This window comes from Aedes aegypti, chromosome 3, assembly GCF_002204515.2.
Source record: "Aedes aegypti strain LVP_AGWG chromosome 3, AaegL5.0 Primary Assembly, whole genome shotgun sequence".
Taxonomy (NCBI): Eukaryota; Metazoa; Arthropoda; class Insecta; order Diptera; family Culicidae; genus Aedes; species Aedes aegypti.
In genome coordinates this window covers 408,733,237-408,747,969 of record NC_035109.1, presented here as the reverse complement: position 1 = coordinate 408,747,969, position 14,733 = coordinate 408,733,237, and the positions used below count along the sequence as shown (strand labels likewise).

At 38.4% G+C, this 14,733-nt stretch overlaps 1 protein-coding gene across 1 annotated transcript; it reads left to right on the top strand.

Annotated features, from left to right (window-relative positions):
• The first annotated feature begins 1,567 nt into the window (after positions 1-1,567).
• On the top strand, positions 1,568-2,906 carry LOC110678280 (polyadenylate-binding protein-like). Its single transcript, XM_021850908.1, has 4 exons — positions 1,568-1,591; positions 1,674-2,117; positions 2,325-2,724; positions 2,784-2,906. The coding sequence occupies exons 1-3, from the start codon at positions 1,568-1,570 to the stop codon at positions 2,643-2,645; spliced, it is 789 nt and encodes a 262-aa protein (XP_021706600.1). The 3' UTR covers positions 2,646-2,724; positions 2,784-2,906.
• The last annotated feature ends 11,827 nt before the right edge of the window (positions 2,907-14,733 follow it).

Here is a 14,733-nt window from a genome sequence, read left to right as displayed (position 1 = left end):
TTCCGCTAGCTGTACCGCTGCTATCGATAAAGGCGAATCCAACCACCCTTTTGTGCAAGAATTTGAAAATATCGCTCTTCAGAAAAACATCACCGTTTGCTGGATCCCGGGCCACTCCGGAATCACAGGAAACGAAGAAGCAGACCGAGCAGCTGAACGAGGGCGATCTGCTAGGATATTCAACAGGACCGTTCCCTCATCCGACGTCAAAACATGGATCAAAACTTTGATGTACGAGAGCTTTCAGAACACGTGGGATTCTCACAGAACAACCTTCCTGAAGAGCTGCAAACCTTCGATAGACAAATGGATAGACAGATCGGACAGACGCAAACAACGTGTTTTAACTCGGCTTCGAATTGGTCATACTTTGATGACGAAAAAACATCTTTTTGATAAGCAAAATCCTCCTATTTGTGAAGTATGTAACGATGAGATTACAGTAGCACACATTCTTCTTAATTGTAGAAAATACGATCACATCAGAAGAAAAATAGGACTAAGTAATAATATTCAAATCGTGCTAAACAATAACAAGAAAAACGAAATCAAACTATTGAAATTTGTTAAAGAATGTAAACTAGATCAAATCTAAATTAAAACAGAGGTGAATGAACCTATGCAGGTTTAAAACCTCTTAAATAACAAAAAAAAAAAAATAGGCGTAATCTTTGGAGAAATTTCTAAAAGTATCCATTAATAAATTCTGAATTGAAATCTTCAAATAACTGAACTAAAATTCATGTGAAAATACTAAGAAATTGTTGGAGGCATCCCTTCATTCATTTATTTAGTTAAAATCTACACAGATAACACTGAATCAACAATTTCACGCCACAATACTCGGTTCGTGGCCGCATCTCTCCATTCTCGGTTCTGCCCCACGCTCGCCAAATCGATACGCACTTGATCCGCCCACCTAGCTCGCTGCGCTCCACGCCTTCTTGTACCAACCGGATCCGAAGCGAACACCATCTTTGCAGGGTTGTTGTCCGGCATTCTTGCAACATGCCCTGCCCATCGTATCCTTCCAGCTTTGGCCACCTTCTGGATACTGGGTTCGCCGTAGAGTTGGGCGAGCTCGTGGTTCATCCTTCGCTGCCACACACCGTTCTCCTGCACACCGCCGAAGATCGTCCTAAGCACCCGACGTTCGAAGACTCCAAGTGCTTGCAGGTCCTCCTCGAGCATCGTCCACGTTTCATGCCCGTAGAGGACTACCGGCCCTATGAGCGTTTTGTACATGGTACATTTGGTGCGGGCGTGAATCTTTTTTTGGAGGCATCCCTGGAGAGTGTGAAATTATTGCTTGAGTATTGGAAGATGTCCTAAACGAAAATTCAGGATAAAATCCTTGCGAAATCGATTCAAGAAACGCTGGATGAACTCATGGAGGGCTTATTTGTATTATTATTAATAATGCATGTTAGCTTTATAAGAAAGATTTTCAGCCCGTGGCTGTTTCATCTCCAAAGGAGTACTTTTTTATTGTTAAATATTTTATCGAGAAATTTGTCTTTGAAGGAAACGGGGTTGGTGGCCTAATGGCTATCGCTTCTGCTTGACAATGTGTACAATCCCAGGCCCATCCGTTTCCTCGTATCATGAGTGGAACACTTGATTCTGTCTTCCACTCATTTAATCTATCACAGTTGATCTATCACAGTTCATAGTATTTGCTGGAACCAGAGACGGACAAAGCAAAAACCGTTTCACTACGCTTCCATTCTTCTATCATTATAGCACGCCTTTCCTTACGCCTGAAGAAGATTGAACGTCAAATGGAACTGAAGCGTCGTTTTGTACAACTGAAGATGGAACGTCGTTACCAAGGAGTCAATCTGTATGTCAACAACATGGATGATTCTATTGACGATGAGCGTCTACGTAAGGAGTTCTCTCCTTTCGGTACTATAACATCTGCCAAAGTGATGTTAGAAGAAGGGCGTTCAAAGGGCTTCGGTTTCGTTCGTTTCTCAGCAGCAGAGGAAGCTACAAAAGCTATTACTGAGATGAATGGACGATTCGTTGGAAGCAAACCGCTATATGTTGCCCTTGCACATCGCAAGGAAGATCGCAAAGCACATGTAGCTTCGCAGCACGGTAGACACAACAAGGTAGGCTATTCCCACGTGTAAACAACGATTTTCCATCAAAACATGTGTCGGCATTCCTATCGTCAAGCATGAGGCCTTGAGGATAGTAAAGGAAAGCAGGCCTGGCTTTCTTTTGCACTCATTCGAGCTTGCGATAGGAATGACGTCACTGACAAATATAATTTTTCGGAGTATAATACCTTGCTTCTTTTTACCGTGGCTTTGCAGTATATGCAACGTATGGCCAATATGCGTATGCAACATATGGGACAAATCTTCCAACCGGGTGGTAATGGTGGCCATTATGTGCCAACACTTCCACAGCCACAAAGATTCTTCTCGAAGCAGGTCAGCCAAATCCGTGCTACTCCAGGAAGGTTCCGCGCCAATACGAATCGAAAGGCAGTTGCAGCAAATGCAGCGGGAGGTGCTTATCCAGCTATGGGTGCTGCCACTGCTGGTAAGCAATACCGCCAAGCAGCAAACGTCCGTACAAATAAACCAGCTCCGAAAGCTCAAGCAGCTCAAGCTGCTAGTGCTGCAGCGTAACTCTGCTCGTCCAATCCGCCTGCCCAAGCTGTTCCTGTGGCAGCTCAACCTGTTGCCCAACAAGCTGTCCACGTAAAAGGTAAAGTGAAAGTTAGTTTTGTTTTGTAGTTGGGGAAAATAATATTTTTTTTTTCTTAGGACAAGAACCACTTCCGGCCTCTATGCTGATAACTGCACAGCAATCAATTTTACTTTTCAACAATGAAACTTAGAAAATGAAAAATGGTCAACTTGGAATAGCGGCGATGGCCTGTTAATTGTTTACAATTAGATACTGTCTTAAATTCAATACGCATTTCGTTTATGTGCTAATCACGATGAATAAATAATAACATATTTCTTTCATGTAATGCTGTATGAGTCAATATCTTTCAATATCACGACGTATCTTTGTTTTCACTAAGATTATGAATAGATACATAAATAGCGAATGAAACACAATATATGACGTTGAATAGTTATGTCTCCTTAGTATACAATTAAAACCGTTCTTTCTTCTGACAATGCCTGTTTGAGCAACATGTTGAATAAAAGTTTCAAAACACTGACATGGAAATAGAAACAAAAACACAAGGCATAAAATTAACTATCGACTAATGCGGTGCAGAATTCTATTTAACATCTTTGATTCCCATCTTGATAGTTTTGCGCTATTGGACACGTTGAAGAATATCTGCATATAATATTGGAAGAAAATTGTAGCATATGCGTATAAATAGTATTAATTATAATACAAGCATTCTTAATTTTCAGTTTTACGTTTGGCAAAACTCAATAAACTTCACTTTCGTAACAATTGTATTTGCTTTCTACTATATTATCCAACTCCCTGATTCTGGCTTTTCTTCGGCGTATCTGCGCTAGGGTGATTCATTTTTTTAAGTTACACCTCACAAATTTGTACCTTCGGATATCAGAAACTACTGTTAAGATGTCAGCGGAATGCGTCAAGTCTCAACGAGCTTAATGGGGCAGGATCCGTCAATTTGAGAATTTTACGAAGCAGTTTTTTTTCGTTTAAAATCATGGAAGTATGTTAACTGTAATCTATTCTCCAACCGAAACACAGTAAACACTTTTTTGTCGAATAAATTTCAATTTTTAACAGAAAAACTGCTGTTGTCGTCAGGTCTTAACAAAATTAGAACAAAATTAAGACCCTAGAACGTTGAAGGTTTGTATGAAGAAAATCGTCCGTATACCGGTATAGTTCGATTTAGTGAACCCTCGATTTTATGGTCATTTTACCTTGGTTTTATGGACATTCAAATTTCATGATTTATTTTATAACGTCTAATTAATTCTAAACACGCGTTTCCTAAAGTAAACATTTGTAAGAGATTTTCATTCTGAGTGCACTGCGCTTTTAAAGTGATGGGGCCAAGTTTTGTTACAAATTATTTTTAAATATACAACCAATCTCTTGCAAGATCAGAGGATTTATTTTTGTTTGTCATGTTCGATGTTATGTGGCATATCCGTGTCCTTTGTTTAGTGTTTGTCGTTTTACTCCATTACTATTGAGAAATCATGAAATAGTCGTTTCATATATAGTTATCATTCTCTAACGTTTTGCAAAAGCTTCTTTCGAAAAAGAGAAATTTGATAAAACAAAATTTTTTTTTTGAAATTTTCCATGACATTTATTTACAATCAAATAACTATTTTAAAATGAGGATTTATAAGTACCATCACAACTAAAAGTTCTAACATTAATATTGTTATTAAGGCTAAGTAGCCCGTCATTCGTTTTGGCAGCCATGTTGGTTTTACAGCTCGCCATTTCAAAGTGATAAAACTCAGCCAAAATAAGTTGGTTGGTTTGACTTTATTAACGAGATTTTTAGCCCTGGGCTAGTTCATCTCGGGACCAACGGCTTTACTTCCCTTCCGAAGGAAGTCGTCACTATAACTTTTTACGTCATAAGTGACTATGTCGGGGATGGGATTCGATCCCAGGTCCTCGGCGTGAGAGGCGAGTGTTCTAACCACTACACCAGGTCCGTCCCCCCCCAAAATAAGTAATATTGATTCAGAAAAGTATCACTAATTTCGCTTACATACAGAAAGTATGCTGATACTTTTTCAGCTATGTCAAAGCAAAACCATTTTCTTCATTTCGCAATCGTGAAACGAGTTAGCCACAATCATCGATGCCCAGTACAAATTTCAATGACGTCCTACCTACTTCGCCTTAACATTTAATCGCAATAATGAAAAAATAATAAATAACTTAAAGTTGATTTATTGTTTCAATATAGCAAGAATTAGTTGGGCTGGCTACCAGAGATAATGCGCCAGAAAATATAGAATCCCGTTGCACAACTATTCATGAACATATATTCTATTTAGGGTACGTGTACCAGTTATGGACACAATGGCTCCCTGTTTAGCCATAAGTATTAATTTGATTATTTTCAAATTTTTGATCATTTTGTGTGTTTAAGTAGTTTGATATTAAATATATCTTGATATTTGAACACCCTCCCCTTGGTTATGCGACCTTGCCGCGATGGGAGGGCATAATCCATTAGCCCATTAGATGGAAACAAAAGGCGTAACCTGTAGTGGTGGTATCACATTTTGGCACTTTTTGCTTAAAGCCGCGTCATAATTTATATGGCGTAGACGCAATAATATCTCGGATGTGATCCAACGGACATTCTGCGTCGTTGATAGCGTTGATGCCCATTTCAAATAATTAATCTATTCGAAGTGGACATTAATAATATTGGCGACGATCAGTTTGCATTATGCTAAGTGATGGTACACAAATTATGTCACGCAAAATTTCGACTTTTTCGACCCCCTCGAAGCTCCAAATTCTACCGCTATTTTATCAAATTCTCAGTGCCGTAAAATCGGGTGTAATTGATCAGAAGGATGAAATTGATCATCGTATCACACGATTTTATTTATTCGTAATGGAGCACAAATATCAATGTAAGTTAAAGTAAATGAACGTTGCTTGTCGTAACTATTGTCGAATTGTGTGTTGTGAAGTTTTTTGCGTTAAAGAATGTTTATTACTATGAAAATAACGTAAAATTTCAAAACCATGCACGGTGCAGTATTGACAAACACCTATGATCGGTATCAGATCGGTATCAGAAGGCCGGCTCCAAAGGCACGTTCCCCACCAGTTGGGAGATTTGTGCCATCGCCATATTTGAGCCTATTTCATCATCTACCCGATGGGAGAGGAAAGGGAAGGGAAAGATGGGAGGAAATAGGGAAGATCGCATTAGCGAAATGAGAGCACGTAGCTCCATACCACAATGGGTTCGAACAGCGCCCTAAAAAGGGCACTGCAAAACGCATGAGCGTAAAGAGAGCCTATAGCTCATTACCACAGCGGGTTAAGAATAACAGAATGTCCTGAAGATTCAGGCTTCTGAATTCAGTTTCACTTAATAAGTGTTTACCAAGTAATTGGAATCGCATTTGCGCAAAAACTGGACAGTTACATATCAGGTGATACGAAGTTCCATAATCGGAGTCACAACTATCACACACAAATGAGTCAGCACGCTGAATATTTGCCATGTGATAGTTGAGTCGGCAGTGGCCTGTCAACGCTCTGACCAAGAGACTGTCTGCTTTGACAGATTTGTTAAATACTTTGCCACCCTTGGAGATGGCTCAGTAATGTACAATTTTGTTTGACGACATGACTCCAAACCATTCCAATATTGCTTGTGCTGAGTTGCCGCCCAAGAGTTTATCTGAAGCTTCACCCAGCACTTCGAAATTGGAATAGCCGGCTCAGGGCCAATGAAGTCATGCGATGCTCCATCGCGAGCTAGCTCATCAGCCAATTCATTTCCAGCGATGGAAGAATGGCCTGGTACCCATACAAGGTTTACAGAGTTGACTGAATTCAGTTCCTCAATTTGAGTTCTACATGCGATAACAAGCTTCGACCTTGAGTTGGCCGAAGCGAGAGCTTTTATAGCAGCCTGACTATCTGAACAGAAGTATATGACTTTACCCATTACGCGCTGTTGAAGTGCTGATTGCACTCCACACATAAGAGCAAATATTTCCGCCTGAAAAACGGTGCAGTTTCTACCAAGTGAGTAAAACTGATTCAGCCTTAGTTCACGAGAATATACTCCTGCACCAGCTCTACCTTCAAGAAGGGAGCCATCAGTGTAACATACTATATTGTTTGATATACTTTTTTCAAAAAAGCCAGACGTCCACTCTTCCCGTGAAGGGAATTGTGTGGTAAATGTCCTGTAAGGAAAGTTACAAGCAATTGTGAGATCACTTGGAGCAAGGACAATTTTGTCCCAATTCACCAAAAGTGGAAACAACGAAGTGTGTGTAGATCTACGATTCACTGGATTTTTCTCCAGTAGATCCAGTACCCATAAACGGTAAGAGCAAGAAAGTGCTTCTTGTTTAAGATATATGTGTAGTGGCGTAACGTCGAAAATGGCCTCAAGCGCTGCTGTGGGAGTTGTAGAGAACGCACCAGACATCGCCATCAAGCACATCCTTTGCAGATGGCCCAATTTTGATTGGATTGTTCTCACTTCGCCCTTTTGCCACCACACAAGACATCCATATGCCAATATTGGTCGAAAAACTGTTGTGTAAATCCATTTGATATATTTGGGTTTGAGGCCCCAAGTTTTACCAAAGGTTCGCCGGCATTGACCGAAGGCCATGCAAGCTTTTTTGACTCTGAAATCAATGTGAGGTGTCCATAAAAGTTTGGAATCTAGAATGACTCCGACATACTTTACTTGATCAGTCACATTAATCTCAGTGCCAAAAAGACGTAAAGGTCGAATTCCATCGCGGTTTCGTCTTTCCGTAAAAAGAACAATAGATGTTTTATTCGGGTTAACCGAAAGGCCATATTGGCGACACCAACTCTCGACTACCTGAAGAGCACTTTGCATCAGGTCGAATAGGGTGCTTATGCACATACCAACTATCAGAGCTAGATAGTCGTCGGCAAATCCATAAGTTGGAAAACCGCAATTATTGAGTTGCCTCAATAGCGTATCTGCTACGAGATTCCACAAAAGTGGTGACAAGACTCCCCCTTGGGGGCATCCGCAAACACTCAATTTTCGAATCGCTGCTTGACGCAATGTCGAGAAGAGATGTCGGTTTTTGAGCATTTGATGAATCCAATTGGTAATCATTGTAGGTAGCCCATGGTTTCGTGCGGCTTCCAATATTGCATCGAAAGACACGTTATCAAAGGCACCCTCAATATCCAAGAAAACACCCAAGCAGGATTGCTTCTGAGCGAATGCTTTCTCGATATCGTATACAACTTTGTGTAAAAGAGTCACAGTGGACTTTCTAGATTGGTAAGCATGTTGATTCACATGAAGAGGCATGTTTGCCAAATAAACATCACGGATGTGATGATCGATAATGCGTTCCAGACATTTCAGAAGAAAAGAGGTCAGACTGATTGGTCTAAAACTCTTCGCTTCCTCATACGACGCACGTCCTCCTTTTGGGATAAACTTTACAGTAATATCACGCCAGGATTTGGGAATGTACCCGGTAGCAAAACTGCTTACAAGTAGCTTTTTCAAAACATGTTTGATAAACTCAAAACCCTTTTGGAGCAGAACAGGATATATCCCATCCGCTCCTGGAGATTTGAAAGGAGCAAAACTATTAAGTGCCCATTGAATCGATTCAGTAGTTACGATACTGCGAGCCGAGGCCAGAGACTCGTAACTACATAAAAAGACATTTGGTTCATCCGTAGATGCTATGTCCACACATCCGGGGAAGTGTGTATTGAATAAACATTCTAAAACTTCTTCATCGGAAGAAGTAAAGTCACCATTAGGTAAGCGAATTTCGTTCACTTGGAAATCCTTAGACTTTGCAAGGATTTTGTTCAGCCGACTGACTTCACTCAAACTGGAAACATTTGTACAAAGGTTTTTCCAGCCGGATCGTTCAGCAGAACGAAGAGCCTTCTTGTAAGCCTTGCGAGCCGACTTGAACGACTCTGATCCAGCTGAACGGCGTCTGTGCCAACTCCTTCTACATTGTTTCCTGAGTCTAGTCAGTATTGACAAACACCTATGAACTTCTATTTATAAGCAAGGATTTGAACATGGTATAAACCTGGAAGTTTGTGAGGATGCATGAAATATATCCCCAAACCAGATTTCATCACCAAAACTCGTACCAATTTGCTCATATGGTTGAAAAAATTGAATTTCTGTTACATATCATTGAATTCCTTAGGAAATTGCATACATTTAGGCGTTTTCCGCGTAATTCTTGAAATTTAACTATTCGTTATTTATATAAATATTGCATTGTTAAGAATTTTACAAGCATATTCGGATTCAGGGAGCTCAAATTTATCATATAGAGTTGTTTTGATAACTAACAATAATGGCATTAACAAGTGATCAATTTCACCCCGAAATGAGATCCTCTGATTTTTTATTTTAGAGGTATTTGTTAACACTAAAATGACATTTGTTAGAAAATTTCGGTACATAAGTCGATGAGGCTCACCTTCATACTTGTTTTCCTGCATTTAGTTGTTTAGCATTGTGAACATTTTAGAAAAGAGACTAGAAGAACCGTGAAAAATGATCAATTTCACCCGAAATTACGGTACTGGAATCTTGAAAAAGGTAGGTACTTTATAATTTCATAATTGCTGTAATCTCAAGATTCCTTCATACACACTTAATCTGTTCGGTCAAAATAACTGGGGTTTTCAACTACCGAAAAAGTCAGTAAACTAAAAAAAATCAGAAATCGAAAAACAGAGATTTTTTACTGAATTTTTGCAGAGAGCTTTCTTTTTATATCATATATTGATAAAAAATAAAAATAAAAATAAAATATGGTAAAATTTGCTTTTTAATTACGCGTGGCGACAGTTTTTATTTTACTGACTTTTTCGGTAGTTCCAAAACCCAGTAATTTAATTTGAGTGTGTAGGATACATATTTCTAGCTAAAATTCCAAAATTCTCAGAAAAATCTTTGCTGTCAAATCAGCGCAACAAAAATGACATTTTTGCGTGTCTCAAGAATCAACTTATGTGTCTCTTGTAGATTTGGGGTTGCTGAATCTGATGCCGTTCACAGAAATTTCCCAGCACGTCACAATTTTTAGCTTCAGGTCACCAAAGTTGTGTAAAACATTGGTTTTATTGATGTTTACTTAAAATTTGAAGCATATTTTATCAAACTTTTTTGTGATCTTATCCACCAAGCATGCAAAAGAGGACTTAAACTTTCATTTTAGATATATTTTGGTTGAAATTTCACGATCAAATTTAGATTAAACCGATCTTTTTCAACATGCTTGCAATCACCATACAAAATTCTTCGTTTCTCTTATATGGCAAAATACAATACTTTTCGAAACCATCAAAAAATAACTTTTCGGCACCAAAAATATTATAAACTTTGATGATAAGTATCGTTATACACATAAAGTTTGAATTCTGTGGCAAATTATGCAAATAAATTGCCATACAAGCTGGCAAACTTGCATGCAAGTTGGCTGAAATAGCACTAGACGTGCTATGATATTTCTGTAAACGGCAATGGATTCAGCAACCCTCAATTGAGTAAATAGAGGTATTTTGATGCTGGAGACAAAAACGTGTACCGCAGTGTTATAAAATTCACGTGTACATAAAGGGAATGGATATCGCAAATTTACACTTCAAATCGTGTAAAATTACATAGCTACATGAATTTGTGTTCATGATCGATTACTTTTCTTAACGTGCAGCATCAGTCAGGGTGGCCAACGAACCGGGAAAAACGGGAAAAAGACGAAAATTTGAATACATCGAGAAAAAGACGGAAAAACCCGGGAATTTGAGATGGTCACCGGGAAAATTATTTTGAAAGTACATATTCAAGCTATAAATCTATAAATCTCAGTCGTCCCGTTCTCAAGCCAACTCGTGGCATACAAACACCATTCCATTTCCATTTACATGTCTAGATATGCCCTTTTCATTCCTTATTATTCTTTCACTTTTTTTTTTCTATAGGGTCTCCGACGTGTTTGAGTGGAAGAATATTTTTGGGGAATCCTTCAAGAATGCAAATTTGACATTAACTTCTGAATTATTTTTTCTAATCCCTTACGGTTTATTAGGCAATACAACGTTTGTCGGGCAGCTCGTTGTTGAAGTGAATCAAAAGTGCCAAGAATAGAAGCAAACGGGTGTATGTGACAGAATCATATCTTTGAGAAAATCGATTTTTAAGTTTTTTCAACTATTTGTTATTCAATACTAATTGTACGAGAGCCAAAAAAATACAAGGCAGTCTTCTACGATTTTTTTTTTATTGGGCGGAAAAATACCGTTTAAAAGTTTGAAATTAAAGTTTTGGTGTATTCAATTGAAAACCGATCAAAGGGTCACTTTTTTACGTTCAGGCTCTGAAAATTATACCAGGAAAACCGGGAAAAAAGCGGGAATTTCAAAATGAACATTTGGTGGCCACCCTGCATCAGTCACTGCTCATGTTCGAAAGTAGTACATACTACATGTTCGAAAGGTTTCTTATTCATACCAAAAGTGTAGCAAACTTTGTGAATTTTGCTTTTGAGTAGATGCTACATGTAGTAAAGTTGAACGATTTTTATTCATTGTTGCCTAAAAATAGAAGATCACCACCACTTATACATTGAGGGTGTCTGTTAATCCCAAACATTCATCCGGTTGGTTCCGTGTGTAAGTACAGCTGATCTGGCGATACTGGAGTAGCAACCATGGGCAACCAATCAAGCTCAAGCTCAAGCTCAAGAGAAATTTGTCTTTGAAGAAATTCCTGAAAAAATGATGGTAGAGTCTGGAGTAATTTGTTGGATTATCCTTAGAAATAAAACAGTTTGAATTCTTTTAAGGTATATTGAAGTAAATTTCTTCTTTATGGTCTCTTTTTGGCATTCGTTTGATTCCTTTTTGATAGCTGTTCGGTATCTTTTTGGTTTCTGTTTCCAAGCACAAGATTTTTAAAGTTCCTATAGCAAAGACACGCAGTCGCTACCAACCCAATAATGAAAATTATTAAGCCAACAATATAATGCTTAGAACTACACACTGCCACCGTTTACTTTGCGACAATTCACCTCTTCTGTCGAACAAAATTGAATTTTCATTTTTTTTTCTCTCAGCACAGCGTTTGTGTGCTAAAATATGAAGTGATCAAACATTCTATCACACAAAATGAAATTATTCACCATTCCTCACCATCTATCAGATGACGAGGCCCTTTTACGGTCTTGATGCTGTGCTAAAGGTTCATAAGACGACGCAGAATTCTTTTTGGGATAGGTACCTAGAGCAAGCCAAACGCGAAAAGACGTGGGGAGGTGTGCAAATATACGAAGGGTGCTTTACGGTGCGATGTTCCGAGTAGCAAACCACCGAAAACGGAAACTGATGAAATGCACCCGGTTATCTCCTCGAAGAAGTTTCGATGAACTCTCAAAAGTTTCAATTTTCATGATTGGCAAAGTATTGATAGCACACGCAACCACACTGTAACTTGTCGTTCTCTCCTCAAACAGCTCCTTCTGCAGACAGCAGTTTGCACATCTCTTCGAATATATTGGACGAGTTATGAACTGTTATAGTTAGGTACGATCAGGGAGATGAAACTTTTTTTGCATCCATCATTGGATGAACGGTGAATAAGAATAGAATGGGTTCGACTGGATACGTGCTGAGCGTCAACGATTCTCAGTGTCACACCATCATCAGGGCGCTAAAAATGAAATTTTCATAAACGTGGCGAGCACTTTCGCCATGGTTTTGCTGTCCTTGTTAGGTCCACCGTAATGAATGGTTATATTCTTATTATTTTTGTAACTCTATGGTACGGAGTCGGATCTTATTCTAGTCACTTTTGATTCACTTCGGCAGTGGGGTTTTTTGAAAGCAACAGAGCTCATCTTTGACCACAATATGCGTCGTACTAAAGCGCTTCTTATTGTAAAGTTTCATACGATTCAGCTGAGAAAAACCCCTCATGCCAAAGTGAATCATGGAAGTGCCCAAGTAGCTCTGCACCCTGTTACTTAACTTACGATTGAAATCGATTTTTCTATAAGTATCTTGATAGTTGATAATTATTTCCTAATCTTATCATTTGTGACTCTTCCTTTTAAGGCAAGTTCGCAAGTTCAAGCTTGATGAATGGACGCGCGAACGAGAGCCTTGAAGAGAGATAGCGAAGTTAAACCCTGTTTTTCTCGTTTATTTGCCATTGGAGGTAAGTGTTTTATTGTCCTGATATGATAAAGAATTCCTATAGCAATAGTGCCCTCAGAATAGGAGCTTGTTCAAATGAGTTTTATCACGCACTGTTATCCTCCGATCAAATCAGAGCTGTAGCAGAAGATGATAAAGAGATTCTCATGATGTGCCGCGGATGATGATTGTTACAGAGATCGATAAGTGAAAGGTACTCTTAATTTTCTCAAAATTCAACCCCTGAATACGTATAGTCCATGTTTCAGTTTTTTGATAAATGCACTAGAACAAAAAGGCGGTCAAATATTTTTTGTATGGAAATTGTTGGTCCCCCAAAGAACAATATTTTTGTTTGTAGTGAAAAATAAAGCTGTCGGTAAAAGGGTTAACAAAGTTTTATGGTTTATATTAATGTTCAATTGACTATTGTTTCAAAAATGTGATTTTTTTTTGTAAAAGTTTCATGTGTTTTGACAGTTTTTGTAAATTAACTAGTATTATAATGATAATTCAAAAAGATTTTTTAACTATATTTATTCACACAGTATGAAAAGCCGCATTCTACTTTGCAGCAATCGAATTCGAACGGTTCAGTCCGAAATGAATCACCTGAACTTTTCCCAAACGTTATATTGTTATAATGTTATAGCTATATCGAAACCATTCATCCCGCAGAACTGCAGCTGCGGACCCCACTAATCGCATTCGCTGACACAATACATAGTACTAAAAATAAAACATTTATCATTGTCGGAGCAATAATTAAAAACGCCCACAAGCGCTACACATAAATCGAAGCGAGTGTCTTGTTCAGTGACACGTACAGAGAGCATCCGTTTTCTAACTCGAAACTCGAGAAGACCGAATCGCTCGGAGGTCTGCCATGAAATCCGCAGCAACATACACAATGCAGCATGGTTGGTATAGGTCATGTGCACTAGGGCGGTTTAAAATTCAAAAAAGGTTTGGAATCCATTATCAATTATATGGGAATTACTAGGGAAACATTTTATAATATGTTCTAAACACGTTGGTACACTGAAATGTAAGAACAAATTTATCATCTCATAGTTTAAAATTATTCTTCGAATAATAATAAAGAAAGTTGCTGATAAGAGCAATTAAATGGAAAGAGAGATATTTTTGTTTGCTATTATTCAGTTCTATATGGGATTATAGCCCTATGAACTTCGGCAAATAAACTCAATCAAAATTATCTCAAAAAAGTTTGATTTCTCCATCCATTTTTTTATTCACTGAGCAATTCTCGCTGAAACCAGGCCGCCATCGGCACCCATCGTTAGAATTCCAATTTTATGTCACTGATCGCTAGTTTTCGATAAAACTTAAAGGTGGTCCTTTCTGTTTTCTCAAATTGGTGGACCCCTCGTACGCCAGCTAGCTGAACAGTTTGCGAAAAAGCCCTTTTTTGATAAATCTTGGGTATTTCTTCACGGGATATGTCTCATATTTCGCTTTGAACACATAGCAAACTTAGTGGCATCGTATAGAGAAAGGATATAGCTTTCATTTAAACTTGAAAAAATTTTGACGACCATTTTTAATTTGGCCGCCATCTTGAATTTTGTTAGGAAAATCGATTTTTCACCATTAGCGCACCGCTAGTTTTGAATTCTGACATCACCATCAGAAAGCTGAGGAATTGCGTAAGATAGGCTACAGAAACTAGGTGAGCAAAGGTATCTACCCTATGATATGAACGATTTTCTAAATCATGTTATACGATTTTGACGTATATGGCGAGTGCAATCAATGCAAACATAATTTTTTGTACAACAAAGAAACAAGTTTTCAATCGTTGGTGTATTATTTGAGACAGATGAAGAATAG